Source organism: Giraffa tippelskirchi, chromosome 3, assembly GCF_054371585.1.
Source record: "Giraffa tippelskirchi isolate mGirTip1 chromosome 3, T2T-mGirTip1v1.2.pri, whole genome shotgun sequence".
In the NCBI taxonomy this organism is placed as follows: domain Eukaryota; kingdom Metazoa; phylum Chordata; class Mammalia; order Artiodactyla; family Giraffidae; genus Giraffa; species Giraffa tippelskirchi.
In genome coordinates this window covers 28,640,049-28,657,763 of record NC_137277.1, presented here as the reverse complement: position 1 = coordinate 28,657,763, position 17,715 = coordinate 28,640,049, and the positions used below count along the sequence as shown (strand labels likewise).

Genomic DNA, 17,715 nt, shown 5'->3' with positions numbered 1-17,715 from the left:
AGCTTCACCCCTTAATCCAAGGCCTCTGTGGACCGTCCTCCTGCCTGCTAAGAGTTAGCAGTGATGGGGTTTTCATGACTCCAAGACTTTCCCAACAATCCCCAAAGTCAAGGAGAAGGGCATGTTCATTAGAATCTCATCATTTTGAGATGGGTCCACCCAGAACCTTCTGGATATACGAAAGTAAGTAAGTGTTAGTCGCCCAGTCATGCCTGACTCTTTGTCACCCCATGGACTGCAGCCCACCAGGTTCTTCTGTCCATGAGATTTTCCAGTCCTGAGTACTGGAGTGGGTTGCCATTTCCTTCTCCAGATGATCTTACCGACCCAGGGATCGAACCCAGGTTTCCTGTACTTCAGGCAGATTCTTTACTGACTGAGCTATAAGGAAGCCAGCCAATAAAAGCCTGTGCCTTTTCTAAGATGAGAACCACCCAAACAAGATGAATAGGGCCTACCCAGGAAGTAGACCCCATGGGCTGTATAGCCTGCCACGCTGCTCTGTCCATGGAATTCTTTAGGCAAGAATACTGGAGAGGATTGCCATTTCCTTCTCCAAGGGATCCCACCCTTGGGATCCCACTTAGGGATCGAACCCAGGTCTCCTGCATTTTGGACAGAGTCTTTACTGTCTGAGCCACAAAGGAAGCCCTCCCGGGATGTAACTTTTCCCTCTCCTAGAACACTCTTCATTTTTGCTGCTTTTCAGCTTTTTTGGCCCTTCTTTCTGTCAACATAGGAAAGGGTCTGATTTCTCCCTCCAGTTTGCCTGAATTAACTCTTTGAACCCTGTATTTCTGTCAGTTGTCCACCACTTTAGAAAAACCAAGTGCTGGGACTACCCTGGTGGTCCATTGGTTAAGAACCTACCTGCCAATGCAGGGACACAGGTTCAATCCCTGGTCTGAGAGGACCCCACATGCCTTGGGGCAACTAACCCCAAGCACCTCAATTACTGAAGTCCGTGTGCCCTAAGAGCCCATGCTCCACGACAAGAGAAACTGCGGCAACTAGAGTAGCCCCCGCTCACCGCAGCTAAGCCCGAGCAGCAACGAAGACCCAGCACAGCTAATAAAGAAAGAAAGAAAAAAAATCAAAGTGCAGGTCCTTCATTTCCTTCCCCGCTGCCACCTCCCCCACCCCCCGCCGCAACATATCGGTCCAAACCAATGATCAGACAGGCCCTGAATACGAGGCAAGCTAACTGATGCCACCTGACTCCTTTCTTCTTGGTAATCTGTCTTCTCCCCTTTTAGTTTCTTAAGCACGTCCACCGCCCTCAGTACTTGAGATTTAGAGTCCAAAGGAATAATAACAAACATCGTTTCCCACTGAATAATAATCTAAGGCATGAAGAAGATATGTTGTAAAATATATTTTAAATAATTCAAATAGTAAGAATCTTTAAGTGCTCAGTATATGGGTTTGTGGCTAAAAAAACAGTAAGCAGAAGAAACATCAAAGCCCTACATGATGCAGCCGGTACACAGTGGTCCTTGGTGGAAATGATGGTGGATGTAATCTCCCAAATGTTGTCTTGGACTCCCACATACTTTTTACCTTCCTTCGTTTTCTTCATCAGAAATATATCTTGGAGCTCTCGGTTCTTGACATCCATGAGCACAGCTTAGTAACATTTGGGCCAATGAATTTCTGTTCGTTTAAGCTCAGAAGCATCTCTTGGCCTGACTTTGTCTCTCTCTTGCTACATCACGGAACTCTGACATAGACTCTCACTAAAATCCCCACCAGTAAGATGACAAGGACCGCCAGGAGCAGGAGCCCCCGCCGCAGCACCAGCTGTCTCCCGGACAACCTCCACGCGGCCCTGGGATGGACTTCGAGACACTCTTCTTGGTGCATCTGCTGATCCGACTGAGTCTCCTCTTTCTGTCCAACATCTCTTATCAACATTCCTCCACGGTTTTCAGGGCCCACTGGAGGGGAAAAGGAACTCAGCACCTTAAAAGGATATTTTTCATCTGTATAAAAGGAAAAGCTCGTATGCAGTACCAGCTGAGAGAATGATAATTCAGGAAGCAGCTGCTACCATGGAGAATAAAGGAAATCCTGACTCAGGTGTTGTCCACGAACCCACAGACACTAACTAGATCCTGCTGGGGTCAGCAGGGGCTCTGCTCCATCGTATATAAAGCCAAGTAAGGTAGCTCTTTAGGTTAAGAGTTTTTGTTGTTGTTTTGCTGCTAAGTCGTGTCTGACTCTTTGCAACCCCATGGACTATAGCCTGTCAGGCTCCTCTGTCCATGGGATTTTCCAGGCAAGAATACTGGAGTGGGTTGCCATTTCCTCCCCAGGGGATCTTCCCAACCCAGGGATCAAACCTGCGCCTCCTGCACTGGCAGGTGGATTCTTTAAAACTGAGCGACCAGGGAAGACCTAGTTTAAGAGGCCTAGCGGAAATGTTCAAGGGGCCAGCACCCATCAAATTAGCATCTCAGAAAGAAAATAAGGTCAGTGGAGGAAAGGATGACCTAAGAGGTGATTCAAGAGTGTTCACAGCACGTTGGGTCAGTGGGGAGATGCAAGCCTTCCCATTAAAGGACCCTCTAAGAACCAGGCAGGATAGTGACCCAGACCTAGATTTAGTCTCATGATACTTCAGAAGAGGAACAGTAAGGAAAATACCCTAAATGCTTGCACCAGTACTGAACTGATCACCTGCAGCTCTTAATCATCTATTGCAGCATGTCTGAGTCAGCAATTAAAGCAAACAAACTTCAACTGATGGATGTTCCCGATCATCCAAACTGTTCAAACTGGATGTTCCCTATCGTTTGTTTCTGAGACATTATTTCCCTATTTAAATGGGAGCTCAGCACAGCAAATCTAGTTGTGAACACCTAGAGGGGCCTTCCCAAGAGCAGGGGCAGGTGTATCATACCTGGGCAAAGTGGGTCCTGAGGGAGAGTGGCCGTCCTGTTCCCGGCCATGCTTCGTTTCAGATTGGCGTGTACCTGAGCCTAGGAGAGGAGACACATCAGTCCATAGGCTCCATCCCAGTGCGGTCACACACCTGGCCTGACCCTCGTTGAGGAAAAACCCAGCCATTTTCTCTCACTGACAGGTAACACAGGAGCCTCTCCAGTTAACAAGCGTGGAATCCTCTTTTCTAATGATTGACGCAGGGCCAGTGCATGGGGAAGGTTGGAAAAAAGACGAGGAAAGTCGGGGACCAACTGTAGGATTCTCCCTTCCTCTTCCTTCATCCGTTTTTTCTATCACCTACTTAACATGCTGCCCTGACCCTAGAAAGTTCATAGAGAAAGATGCCCACGGGTATCTTAATGAAACTTTGTTGTTGTTCAGTGGGTAAGTCGTGTCTGACTCTGCAACCCCATGGACTGCAGCCAGGCAAACAGGATATAGTTGCTGGCACCCCACCTTTCTCTCCACTTCTAAATCTTGTCCTGAAATGGGTTGTTCAGGATCAAGGTGGAAGTCTACCATAGGACCCACCGAGGAAAAGATCTCCTGTTCTTCTACTAAATGAATAAACAAAGGGGAACAGATGTCCTTCACACCTGAGTTAATAAGCCCAGTTAAAACAGCAATGATGTATATTCAATAATTTGTATTAGGGAAAAGAATCTGAAAAAGAAAAGGGGCTTCCTTGGCAGTCATGGTTAGGATGTTGCATTTCCACTGCACAGGGTATGGGTTCAATCCCTGGTCAGGGAACTAAGATCCAACATGCCACGTGGTGTGGCCAAAAAAATAAAAATATTTTAAAAAGTGAAAGAGTATATATATATATATATATATATATGTATGTGTGTGTGTATAAATGAGTCACTGTGCTGTACACCTGAAACTCACATGACATTGTAAATCAACTACACTTCAATAAAATAAAACTGATAAAAAAGGTAGCATTTATAAAAAAAAAAAAAACCTTCCAAAATAAGGGAAAGAAAGGCAAAGCTGGTTCTGTGTGTTTTCCAGGGCAGGACAGCAGCGTCCATAGTTACCTGCTGGCAGGCTTTTTTCCAGTTTAGCCGGGCAATGAAGCCGAGGAAACACGCAGCCTGAGAGATGGTACAGATGGTGATTCCTGACCACAGACCTGCAGGTGGGGATAATTAACAGAAGTTAACTCAGTGGAAAGCCAGCCACCCTGGGGAGCATGTTTCTCCTAAATCACTTCTGAGAATTGGTTCTTATGGCAGAGGAGGGGCCCAGAGTGAGCCAGAAACCTCCACCCTGCTCGCTCTTGGTTTCCAGGAGGTTCCAGGAAGCCCAGAACCCTGAGACCACCTCTGGGTTTGTGGATCTCAGAACAAATATCTGGAGGCTGTTTTTGGCCTTTGCAACCATAATGCTTGGCTATTAGAAAAAGTGAATATTCCAGAACAAACTGCTTTCTAACAACACCTCCAGGCTCCCAATACCTTGTCCCGTCTTGCTCAACCAAGCGGACTCTACAAACGCAGACGTCGGGAATTCCCTGGCAGTTCAGGTGCTAAGACTCCATGCTTTCACCCAAAAACCCTGCCCCAGACACTCACACAGGACCCAGAGGGGGACCTGAGTGACGAGGGTTCTTCTGACCAAGAGTGAACCCACAGCACAATCAGAAACTCCAAGCTGTCAGAGACTGAATATCCAAGCTGACAGTGGTCACAGCTGTCAGATCTTATACAAAAATAGACCTCTGACCCACAATCTAAAGCAACCTGTCTAGGAAGCCAACCCCTTACCTGTAACTGACAGCTGAGAAGCCAGTCTGCTTCACGTCAGACTCCTGAGAGGCCAGATCATTCTTTAGGGATAAGCTAAATAATTTCTGCAATGACTGATGCAGAATATCCAAGCCTTGACCTGTAATTGACAGCCTCCCTAATTTCTGTCCCGGTTTCCCACTTAGGACCACCCACAGAAAAGCAAACGTGCCTCCTGACCAGGCACACAATACGCCCAACTTCTGGGCCTCCCCTTTGTCCCACCGTGGCTCCCTCCCCCTCCCCTGCCACCTGCCATGGAGTCTCCATCAAACTGTGCTACAGCTGGGTATGAAGAATCTTTGCTGGTCCCTGGTGGGTGGTCTGCATTTATGCTGTAGCAGGCCAGGTCTGGGTAAGGTGAAGGGGGCTGGATGGGGCTCATGCTTTAAGGCTTGGGTGGCCAGATCTGGTGCACGTTTTTCAACTCTGCTCCTTGGTATCCATCACCTCACACTGCATTTTACAGGTGTGATCAGCCTGATCTTTAGAACAGTCAACCTGTCACTCCTACAGTGTCACTCCTACACTGTCCACACCCAGTGAAAGCAAAGCCTTCCTCTTCTGAAAGTTCCCATTCCACAGAAACCACAAGCTTCTCCGACCATCTTAAACATTAGATAACCAGCTACGTGCATGTGTGCGTGCTAAGTCGCTTCTGACTCTGTGCGACCCTGTGGACTCCAGCCCACCAGGCTCCTCTGTCCATGGGATTCTCCAGGCAAGAATATTGGAGTGGGTTGCCATACCCTCCTCGAGGGTATCTTCCTGACCCAGGGATCGAACTCGTCTCTCTAGCATCTCCTGCATTGGCAGGCGGGTTCTTTACCACTAACACTACCTGGGAAGCCCATAACCAGCTACCTCCAGCTGTATTTCAAAAGCTAGGAGTTAAATTTCCAAGGATTTCACTGTACTGTTGAAAAGATTCCTGTTTGACTCAAGGAGGAACGCTGAAACAGGATGGTTATCAGGATTCCCTGGGCAGGACCCGGGAAATCAGTGTTGGAAAAGCCTCAGGGACTTAGGATGGCCATTGTGATTTTCTGGCCTTGCCGGTGAGAATCTGTAGCTCCTGACGCTTCTCAGGGCCCCTGGTGTAGGTGGACAGCATGTCCTGCCAGAGGGGACACGAGTTTCAACACCAGTTGGTACAGGGAGTGTCCACTGTCTTCTCATAGAGCCCTCACTTCCTCAGAGTCCCTAGCTTTTTAAAAAAAATTATTAATTTTTATTTATTTGGCTACACTGGGTCTTAGTTGCAGCACGTGGGATCTAGTTCCCCAACCAGAGATCAGGCCCCTGCATTGGGAGCAAGGAGTCTTATCCACTGGACCCCCAGGGAAGTTCCCCCCAATGTTTTTTATATATGAATCAATATATAACATTATATTATTTCCAGTGTATAACATCATGATTCAATATTTGTATGTATTGTGAAATGACCACCTCCATAAATTCAGTTAAACACCCATCACCTCACATAGTTACACAATTTTTTTTCCTTATGATGAGAACTTTTAAGATCTACTTTCAGCCATTTGCAAATATACAATATGTTATTATTAACTACAGGCTTCCTGGGTGGCACAGTGGTAAAGAATCCACCAGCAAAGCAGGAGACACAGGTTCAATCCCTGGGTTGGGAAGATCCCCTGGAGGAGGAAGTAGCAACCCATTCCAGTATTCTTGCCTGGGAAATCCCATGGACAGAGGAGCCTGGTGGGCTGCAGTCCATGGGGTTGCAGAGAATTGGACAAGACAGAGCGACGGAGCAACTGTCACCAGGCTGTACATCACACCCCCACACCTCCAAGACTTATTTTCCAACTGCAACTTTGCACCCTAACATTTTTTAAAGGAGATTCTTACCTCTCTCTTTGCTGTACACTCTGTAGGTGAGCTTTTGTTAAACAGCAGAGTGGGCCTAGTACAGCTCTTGGGACGTAGAACTATACTTGAAAGTGAATTCCTATAATATTAATATTTTCCTTAGCTACATCACTGGCAAACCCAAAAATACGAATAATGCCAGGAATTCTCTGGAGGTCCAGTGATTAGCACTTGGCACTTTCACTGCCGAGAGCCCAGGTTCAGTTCCTGGTTGGGGAACTAAGATCTCACAAACTGCCAGAAAATAAGATTTAAAATGATTTTCAAAAATATGAATAAGGCCAGAAACTCAGAATAAATAATTTTCTACACCAATGAAGTTTGCCTTGGCAACTCCATTCTTTGGACATCTCCCATATTTTTCATTAAAATATTATTGAACGAGAAAAATGTGCAACATACGAGACACATTGATCTGAAAGCTGAGTCTCCGTATCAGATGACGTCTCCGCCTCTGAGCTGGCCAGGAGCCGAGGGATACAGACGACCATTGTCTCCACTGCAGCGCTAGTGTGCTCAGGTTTTAATGTAATCACACATTAACACTGATGTACGCCCAAGTATTATTTTAGAAATCAAAGCTGAGCAGTCACCCGTTTCTCTGTTCTTTTAAAGCCGCGTCTCAAAAACTGTCTCAGAGCTCTGACAGCCACCTCCCGGGCCCATGATCCCGGCTCTTCCTGCCCTGGGGGGAGGCTTACCCAGCAGTCCAAGCCCAGCAGCAAACATGAGGGAGATCCCGATGGGAAGACCAAGCACGTAGTACCCAACGGCGTTGATGATGGCACCCGCCTTCTGGTTCCCAGTGCCTCGCAGGATGCCTCCACAGGTGCACTGCGGGCACACGCCAGTCATTGTGTGAACACGGCTCATGCTGCCCCACGACGCCCACCCAGGCACCCCCCACCTCGCGGGACTCTGCCTCAAGTCCAGGACCTTGTGAAGTGGATGTGAGAGGAATATCCCACCTCCCCGGCCGTTCTTCTCCGTTAAAATCTACCATCATCAGCAGAAACTCGTGGATTGTAAAGGCGGCTGAGGAGGTACCGCACACTACTCACAGCCAGCCCTTCGAAGAGATGCGAAACCGCGTAAATCGGGACCACCTGGGCCACCAGCGAGATGATCTCTCTGTTAGGAGAACAAAGCAGAGCATGACTGGGAGGCAGACATGGGCAGAGAGGGCAGTGTGGTTCCTGGTGACCATGATTGTGACCGCCCGCAGGGCTCCGTGTCCATGTGTAGCTAACAGGCTCAGGTGTCCCGCCAACATCCTTTTTAGGGACAGTCCTACCTTGTCTTGGTCTGCAGTGGAAACCACTGTATGCAGTATCTCAAGACTTTTAGAAAACATACAGTCCCTGTGGTCAACATAAACAGTTCAGCCAAATGATTTCACTAAAAAAGAATGCATATATGTGTACATGTAGCTGATTCACTTAGCTGTACACCTGGAACTTAACACAACACTAGAAGTCAGCTAGACTCCAATAAAATTAAAATGAAAGTCAATCAATCAAATGATTCAGTACTCCTCTCCTGCACCTCCCAAAATAAAATGGGGGTTATAGAGCCATCCTTCTTTTCACACAGTTCCACGCATGTCCCCTCCAAGTGTCTGAGTGAAGCACAACAGGATAAGTGTCAGGCTCCCTCCAGGCAACCAGGCTGGCCAGTTCTAAAGGCCACAGATAGAGTTTACAGAGCTGGCCTTGACCCTCACCTCTACAGCTAGAGACAGAAAGACACTGCCAGGGGCCGGAAGAGCCGAGTATTCCCAATTCCCTCAAGTGGTTAACAAAGAAACATACAATGTTGTCTGGTAGTAAATGTTGGTTGAATGAATAAATAATTAAGAAATCCAACACAGAACAGGATGGTTACCCCTCCCTGCCAAACAAGGACAGAAGTACAGTTCTTTTATTCATGTTATTTTGCTTTTTGAAGAGGTAACATATGCCAATGGTTAAAAGAAATTAAACAACATGAAAAGCATATGGAGGAAAATCTTATTTCCATTCCTTGCCCAGTCTTCCCATGACCTGCCCCCAAACCAAGGTACAGTTCTGGGCACTGTATTTGTCCAGTGCTCATGAAAATAAAAGCAAGCACAAGTATATATTCTTCTTTCCCCTTCTGGACTTGATGTATCATTTCATGTTCTGACATTCTCTCCATGGCGTTCTGTACCTTGATTTTTCTGCCTCATATATTACATTCACTTTTTTAAAATCTTATATATTTATTTTTGGCTGTGCTGGGTCTTCATTGCTATGTGGGCTTTCCTCTAGTTGTGGTGAGCAGGGGCTACCCTTCCTTACGGTGGGGGGGCTTCTCATTGCCGTGGCTTCTCCTGTTGCAGAGCACAGGCTCTAGGTCTGGTGGGCTTGGTAGTCGCAGTTCCTGGGCTCCAGAGCACAGGCTCAGTAGTTGTGGCGCATGGGCTTACTTGCTCCACGGCAAGTGGGATCTCCCGGACCAGGGGTCAAACTTGTGTCTCCTGAAGTGGCAGACAGACTTTCCACCACTGAGCCACTAGGGAAGCCCCTATATTCATATTCCATCAGGATATATTATTTTTAATATGCTGCTGAATCCTATCTACTCTTATTTTGGATTTTAAAATTGATATTAATTAGGAAGATTGGCCCGTGGATTGCTTTCCTTTTTTATGTGAAAACTTCGTCAACTTTCGGTACCGACATACTCGCTTCCTAAACAGAATGAGGAAGTTTTCCTTTTTCTGGAACAGTTAAGGCAGCGTTGGGATTATCTACCTCTTAAAGATTTCATAGAATTCTCCTTTGAAACCCTCCGGAGCTGGTGCTTTTATTTTCATTTTTTAAATTTTTGGCCATACTGCGAGGCATGTGGGGTCTTTTTCCCCAACCAGGGACTGAACCCAGGACCCCTTCAGTGGAAGCACAGTCTTAACCACTGGACCCCAGGGAAGTCCCTGGAGTTGGTGCTTTTTTAATATATATGTATATATTTTATTTATTTATTTGGCTGCACTGGGTCTTAGTTGTGGCATTCAGGATCTCTTAGTCACACCATGTGGGATCTAGTTCCCTGACCAGGGATAGAACCAAAGCCCCCTGCATTGGGAGCTTGGAGTCTTAGCTGCTGGACTACCAGGGAAGTCCCCTGGTACTTTAAAAATAACTATTTCTTATTTCATCTAAACAAACTGATCTATTTAGACCTATGTTTTCTAGAATAATTTTTTAATTAAAATTTTTTTGTAATTTGTATTGAAGCACAGTTGATTTACAATGCTGTGTTAGTTTCGGGTGTTAGCACAGGGATTCAGTTATACAGATACATATGTATATACTTTTTCAGATTATTTTCCCATATAGGTTATTACAAAATATTGAGTATAATTCTGTGCTATACAGGAGGTCCTTGTTGGTAGCATAAGTTTTGAGAAATTATTTCCCCAGATTTTAAATGTACTTGAAAAAGTTGTGCAAACTAGTCTCTTCTGCTTTAAGAGAACTATGGTTTTTCAGTAATTTCCCCGTTTCTGACTGCATAGAGGTGCACATTGTCTTTTTGCCCTTTGTTTGGGTCAAGCATCTGTGTCATCATCAGAATGTGTCACTAGTTCTGCCAGTTTCAGCTGAGCTTGGCCATATCACAAATAATTTGATTTTGTGAGTTTTCTACATCTCTTAATTCCATCAAAAATCGTGTTGGTGGGCCTCTTGTTTTTCACTGTATTCCCTGCTCTGTTTGATGTTCCCAAAGTGCACAGATTCAGAATCAAACTTCCTACCAGGTCCCGCTGAAGCCATCCTGCAGGACAGACTTCTGATCAAGTGAAGAAGCTGAGCATGATCTTCTGGCTACATCTGACTCACTCTGATGTGAGGGATATTCAGACATTTCACAGCAAAACGGCAGAGGCTAAAAGGTGACAACCCACCACCAGAAGTCAAAAGTCAGATTCCTGAGGCATAGAGTCTGAGGGTCAGTTTCGTCCATACCACCTGCTTTGTGAATCTAGGAGGGACAAGTTAACTCTGCATTTTGTAACTGCTGACAAAAGAATCCCAGGTTACAGACTTCCCTGGTGGTCCAGTGGTTAAGACTCTGCACTCCCAATGCAGGGGGTGTGAGTTCGATCCCAGGTTGGGGAACTAAGATCCCACATGCCACATGGTTCAGCAAAAATAAAATAAATAAGAAGAAGCCCAAGGAAGGGGTAACAGCACAATATAGCTACCGAATCAGCATGCACTGTGGCCTCGTGGACAAAAGCTATCAAACCAACCTAACGGGATCTGCAGAGCATGGGGGACTTTGCTGGTGCAAGAATTCTTCAGTGATTGATCGATAATGTGATGTGTGGAGACAGCTCAGCGGTGAGAGTTCCACTTCAATTCAGATGGACAAACACATTACAGGACTACTGCCAGCCAGGCACTCGGGCAGCTTCTGGGTCACCAAGATAATTCGTGTTGTTGAGAAGGAAGTACTTAAGTGAAGATGGAGGCAATGTTACCCAGAAGGAGTTACCATCTTTAAAAGATGTGAGTACTCCACTAGCAGAAACGTACACTGCCACCCATGCCTACTAAGTCAGCTTCTAGATTATAAATTAGTTCCTACATCCTGTCTGTTCTTGCCAGGTAACAACTGCGTGTCTGATCTTGGAGGTGACTCAGGCTCCCCCGCAAGATGCAACCACCCAGGAGGCCCAGTGTGAAAGCAGCTCCCACTGGCCATCTCTGCTGCAGATTTACATCCCAGGAAAACCTCCACACTCACCGGTCCTTGGTGAAAACATAACCCACGACATCCTTGCAGCCTAACAGCAGGACACAAAAGATGACAGCAAAGAGCCCTGGAGGTCGGATGGCAAGAGAAGCACACAGTGAGAAAGGGGGTCTGCAGGGAAGGGCGTGGGGGCTGTGGGCACGTCCCCAAGTCTAGGCACCTGTGACCAGCAGGGCGACGGCGGAGGACGTCTTGGCCTGCTCGATGTCCCCGGCCCCCAGGGCATTCCCCACCCGGACGCTGGCAGCCACGCTGAAACCTGTGGGGACCTGAAACGAGGAGGGGACCTGACGGTGAGGCTGAAAATCAGTCCTCCAGTTAGTCCTACACGCACATGCACACTTGTGTGTACCTTGGTCCTTCCCACACCACGGGCCCTTCTGTTCACACCTCCCAGGTGCATTTCTAAGGTGACACTTGGGGAGGACAAAGCCCTTCAGAACATCCAGCTGACGCTTTCAGTAAAAGAGAGTCAAAGGGAAGCCTCTGACGACCAGGGTTCTCCTCCAGAGCATCAGCACCCTCTTCCTTCTTCTGGCTGAACAACATCCCGCTGTGCGCGGAGCCCACGCATGGGGTCCACTCAGCCATCCCCGGGCACGTGCCTGGGCACGTGGGACACTGCCACCTCTTGGCGATCGTGAGCAGTGCTGCTAGGAACTTCAGTACATCATCTGTTTTCATTCCTTGGAGGTCTAACCTACAAGTGTCACCGAGTTTCCAGAGACGACACAGGCAGGCGGGAGTGGAGCTCAGCCCTTCCTGCCTGCAGCACCGTCACCTTTATCCCCCACCTTTCCCCACCGCATTTGTGTCATGAAACGGGAAAAAAGTCGGCACGCTTGTCAAGCGCACCATCAAACCGAGTCCTTCGGATCGGGACCGTGTTAGGAGTTGGAGGACTGGCAGCGACCCAGTCCTCCAGGCCATCTCCCCAAGGCCCTCCAGCTCACAGGGAATACTCCCTGCCATAACAGAAGGATCCTCCCAGGCTCCAGGGTGAAACATGCCCTTCAGGAATCATTTCACAACCTGAATGTGCTGAACACCTGTGCTCAGCACTCTTTGGAGGGAAGCACACAGCCCCGCCCCAGGACAGGCTCCTACGCTCACCATGTACACGATGACAGCCAGCTCATACGCAATGGACTGGGCTCCCAGCTCCACCATGCCAAGGACACCTGCGGGAGAGGGACGGGTGACCGTGTGCTTCCCACGGGCCCTGGCCATCCCCCAGCCGCCACCGGCCGGCTCCACGCTGACCGCTGAGGAAGCTCCCGATCTCGTAGGCCCACCACTCGATGCACAGCATCAGCATGCTGGGGACGGCCAGGCGGAAGAAGGGGCCCCAGTCCTGCAGGCACTCCCAGGACCAGCCTGCAGGCGGGACACAGACGCGGTCAGTTGCGACATAAACGGCCACCGGGCAGGGGCTCGAGCCAAGACAGGAGTCATGTCCAGGCAGGAGAAAGGCGGCCTTTACCTCCCCAGGTGTCCTGGTGCAGCCTCTTGGCGAGGATATACAGGAAGAGGAGGAGAGCCAGGGTGAACTGGGAGACCGTGTTTGCCAGTGCCGAGCCCCTGGGCAGAAGAGAACACACTGAGGGGTGCCGCCACCCCCCTGCCCTGCTGGTGACACAGCAGCCCTGGGTCACCTCCTCCCAGAGCAGCATCCCTCCGCAGGGTCCAGAGCGGCCCAAGGAGGAGGGTCGGCGTGACACCACACCCCGCCCTGGAAATCCACAGGAGGCCACCCCGCTCCCTGTCCCAGTACTCCCTGGGACTCACATAACCCCAAGATGCATCTGATAGAGAAATAGGTAGTTGGCGAGGGTGTTGACCAGGTTGGCAGCCATGCCGGTCACTATCTGGGGCAGGATGATTCCCTGAAATGAAAGGCCACGCTGGAGACCCATGGGGACTGCCAACTGCCACCCAAACAGGCGCCCTCGTGGCCAGCAGGGCGGCCGTCACAGGTGTCCCCGCACTACTGCTCCTGTTCACTGGGCACTCCCTCCTCTGGGTCGGCAGGAAGGGCCTCTTTCTGGCCACAGACACACGGCAGGAGAGAAGGAAGCGGCAGAGAGGGAGGATGAGAGACGACTTGTGCACAGGAGCAGCGTGAACACATCACCTTCCCTGGACACCTGGACCAACGCTGAAGGTCGGGAGCTGACCTAAGGGGACACTATGACCCTGGGGTAGGGGACGGACCCGAGCAGGTCCAGGCCTCCCACATCTCTGACCAACTGAAGGCATGAGAGTGAAGCAACATGGGACCAGGGCTGACATCTCTCCTCACAGCATCAGGACAGAAAACAGACGCAGAGAAAGTCGGCTGTGACGAAGGCAGGAAGCACTGCTTCCCTCGACTGGAAGGGGCCACCCACTGCAAGGGGTCACCTCACTGTACAACGTCACCTTTCAGATGAGCAGAGAGAGAAGGTGTGGTGTGTATATACAATGGACGATGACTCCGCCATGGAAAAGAATGACATTTTGCCATTTGCAGCAACATGGGTGTACGTGGAAGGCATTATGCTCAGTGAATTAAGTCAGAGAAAGACAAATACTGTATGCTATCACTTATGTATGGAATTTAAAAAATAAAACAGACTAGTGAATGTAACAAAACAGAAACAGACTCACAAGCACAGAGACTGAACCAGTGGTTACCAGAGGGAAGAGGGAGGGGTAATATAGGAGGGAATTAGGAGGTAGAAACCACTATTAATATGTATGAGTTAAATAATCTACAAGGACATACTGCGCAACACAGGGAATGTAGCCAATGTTTTATAATAACGATACATGGGAATTAAAAATTGTGACTCACTATAGTGTACAGCTGTAACTTATAGAATATTGTACATCAACTATACCCCAATTTTTAAAAAGCACTACCTCCTTGTAAAGCGTCATGCCCAAAATCACAGGCTGTTTGAAAGTCTGCTCTTTGAAACCACAGTATAAATCAAACATCTTGGGACTCCCCTGGTGGTCCAGTGGTTAAGTATCTGCCTGCCAATGCAGGGTACACAGGTTCAATCCCTGGTCTCAGAAGATCCCACATGCCATAGGTTAACTGAGCCCAGGCACCACAGCTGCTAAGCCTGGGCGCTAGGGCCCCCTCCTCGCAGCTAGAGGAAGCCCTCAAGCAGCAATGTAGACCCAGTGCAGCCGTCATTCATTAATTAATTTTAAAAAGCAGTCTGGATTTCCCGTGGGAGGCACAGCATCTCTGGACACAGCAATCGGGGAGAGAGGGCTCGGTCACTCTGCAGGGCAGACGGGTGCTGGCCGCTTGCTTGTGCCTCCTCTGCTCCGCCCTCCCTTCACACTGTCCTTCAGATCTTGTCCCCCGGCTCTGTGCACTGAGACCCGTGCTCCCCTGGCTGCTCTGTGTCCTGTGGGCTCGTAGCTGCAGGCTCAGAGGCCAGACTAGGACCTTGCCAAACACTCTGTTCACCGGGAGCCCTGGTCTGTTTCAGCAGGAAAGGGAGGTGACCCAATGTGCATTTCAGGCAGAGGCTGTGAGACCACCTGGCAGAGGGGGCCTGGGTGGGATCCCACTGAAGGAAAAGAGGAGAAACAGCAGAGGCACCAAGGAGGGCCTGAGGCTAAGGCCCCCAGGCCTTGGCCCGTTGCACAGCCCCCTCTGCATCCCCACGAGCCTGCCCCTCACCTTTCTGCATCCTCTGTCCTTTAGTGACCCCGGTAACCTGTCCTTCACGTGTCCCATAGGCGGCGGCTCCATCTTTTCCTTCTCTTCTGCATCTAGTTAGCCTGGGCAACCCCCTTCCAAGTCCGGGCTCCCACTGCACCCCGCCCAGTCTGGGTTGCACTTCTCTCCTTCCCATCTCAGGAAACCCACGCATCCTCCACCACTTGAGTCACCTTCCTGACCCCTCGGCTCAGGACTCCTTCTTCTAGGTCATGTCTCCTGCCTCAGGGCCTTCAGGGAGGGCTCCTCACACCCACCCCTCACTCAACCACTCAGGAGCCCCGTTTGTTGGGGGGTTGACAGTCAGGGCAAAGGCCCTCAAACAGGGTAACAAATTATGAGGGGACAGCCCGGAGTCCAGGGCACACGCTGGTTTCTGCCTCTTTTCAGGCATTTCAAGTATACAATTCTGATACTAATAAAAATGTGAAATGTTGTTGTTCCATTACCAGGATAACAGCTTAATTTTAAGGATGTTAAATAGGTAGAAAGCTTCCTTCTCCACCATCCTGCCCTCATGGGCTGGTACACTACCACCACCTCGCACCCTATTTATCTGGTCCTTCTGGAAGGAAGTCGACGGTCCCACACATGAATCCACACCTACAGAGCCGGGTTCTGGCCACTGCTGTTAGTCACCCACCAAGAGTCCTGATGACATGAGGCACCTTCCATGGTGGGGAAGGGGGTGCTTTCACATCCCCAGATGGCCGGAGCTGAAAGGTTGCCCCACCCCCACCCCCCGGAGCCAAGCAACAGTGCAGGGCCAAGAATCCTCCCTGCCTGCCCGCCAGTAACAATATTTCCAAATGGGAACTGGATCCGACTTTTCCAGTGTCAAGAACAACCTGTTCTTTCCTTGACTCCTCAGCCCTGCATGCACTCCTAGGGGAAACACCCTACAGGGGCTCTGGATAGGAGAGCCTCTCCACCCAATCTCCCTGACCCCTGAAAGGGGAGATGCCCTCACCCCCACAGGACAGGAGAATTGAGTTACCTGGTTGAGCAGGTACTTCACTTGTAACGTGTAGAGGAAGGTCGCCTGCAAGACAACGGGGGACAGAGGTCAGCACCCTGGCTGGCCTCACAGTGGAGAGCCTGCCTGCCCTCCACTCCCACAGGAGGCCCAGGTGGGGCCCTCTCGGGAGGCTCGGGGGCAGGGCGGGAACCCCAAGTCCGGACATCTCTCTCATGGGTGAACACGATCTAAGCACCCCCGGGGTGGGGGGTGCTGGGAGAGCGGTTTCCTTGGGTGCTTGGTTGGGACTCTCCTGGGGTCGCTGGGTAGTGCAGGAGGCCCCTGAAAACTCTGGGTGGGCGCCCCCTTCTATAGATTAGGCTACAGTCCTGTTTGGTGGAATAAATTAAAAAATATTCAGTTCAGGGACTTCCCTGGTAGTCCAGTGGTTAAGACTTCACCTTCCAACGTACGGGGTGCCAGCTTGGTCCCTGGTCAGAGTGCTACAATCCCACATATCTCAGGGCCAAAAAAACCCCCAAAAAACCCAAAACATAAAAGAGAAGCAATACTGTAATAAATTCAATAAAGATGTGAAATAAATGGTCCACATCCAGAAAAAATCTTAGAAAAGAATATTCAATTTAAAAGGAAAAATAAAGACCATGATGCCAATTATGAGAGCAAATGACTGCTTCTGAGGTCTGAATTACATCCCCTCCCAGTTCATATGCTGAAGCCCTCATGTCCAGTGTGACCATATTTGATAAAGTCTTTAAAAGTGAAAATGTTAGTCATTTCTGACTCTTTGCAACCCCATGGACTGTAGCCTGCCAGGCTCCTCTGTCCATGGAATTCTCCAGGCCAGAATACTGGAGTGGGTTGCCATTTCCTTCTCCAGGGGATCTTCCCAACCCAGGGATCGAACCCAGGTTTGATCCTCCAATCTGCATTGGAGGCAGATTCTTTACCATCTGACCCACCAAGGAAGCCCAAAGTCAATTAAGTTTAAATGAGGCCACTGGGGGGGCCCTGATCCACCAGGACTGGTGTCCTTCTGGGCAGACAAATGGCACTGGGGGAGGGTCTCCACGTCAAGGAGAGAGGCCCTGGAGGAAACCAGCCCCGACACCTTGACCTTGGACCTGCCAGCCCCTGCGACTGTGAGAAATGGGTTTCTGTTGTCTACTGCTGCTGCTGCTGCTGCTAAGTCACTTCAGTCATGTCCGACTCTTAGTGACCCCATGGACTACAGCCCACCAGGCTCCTCCGTCCATGGGATTTTCCAGGCAAGAGTACTAGAGTGGGGTGCCATCGCCTTCTCCATCTGTCGTCTAAGCCTGTGATATTTTGTTACAGCAGCTCAGCAGACTAATCCGGAGGCGTGTTTAACTGAATGAAATAGCTGTGCTTATTCACCGACCAGGCAGGGCCCCCCTGAACACTAACACACACGTGCGTTCCATGCCTCAGGCTCAGCAAGCAAGAGCCTCAAAGTTCCAGGAGAGGCCCCCAGGGGTCCGTGGTGGCAAGGATTCACCATCTACAGAAGAAATCTGAGCTCCTCCCCACGGGTGGGCAGAGGCTCCTTCTGCTACAGGAGCAGGGACCCCGGC

The 17,715-nt window shown here is 49.6% G+C and overlaps 1 protein-coding gene across 3 annotated transcripts in view; it reads right to left on the bottom strand.

Annotated features, from left to right (window-relative positions):
• Positions 1-1,360: 1,360 nt before the first annotated feature.
• SLC47A1 (solute carrier family 47 member 1) overlaps positions 1,361-17,715 on the bottom strand; it is a 66,483-nt gene continuing 50,128 nt past the window's right edge. For 2 of the 3 annotated variants that reach the window (XM_081583632.1, XM_081583631.1), the window contains exons 6-17: positions 16,139-16,183; positions 13,206-13,303; positions 12,901-12,998; positions 12,681-12,794; positions 12,531-12,598; positions 11,578-11,686; positions 11,409-11,484; positions 7,694-7,763; positions 7,334-7,466; positions 3,990-4,084; positions 2,903-2,981; positions 1,361-1,937 (exon numbers count right to left, since the gene is read on the bottom strand). In XM_081583632.1, coding sequence (XP_081439758.1) covers positions 1,711-1,937; positions 2,903-2,981; positions 3,990-4,084; positions 7,334-7,466; positions 7,694-7,763; positions 11,409-11,484; positions 11,578-11,686; positions 12,531-12,598; positions 12,681-12,794; positions 12,901-12,998; positions 13,206-13,303; positions 16,139-16,183 — 1,212 coding nt within the window. In that variant the 3' untranslated portion in view covers positions 1,361-1,710. Of the gene's footprint in view, positions 1,983-2,902; positions 2,982-3,989; positions 4,085-7,333; positions 7,467-7,693; positions 7,764-11,408; positions 11,485-11,577; positions 11,687-12,530; positions 12,599-12,680; positions 12,795-12,900; positions 12,999-13,205; positions 13,304-16,138; positions 16,184-17,715 lie in introns of all 3 variants that reach the window. The other variant, XM_081583630.1, reaches the window with a different exon arrangement.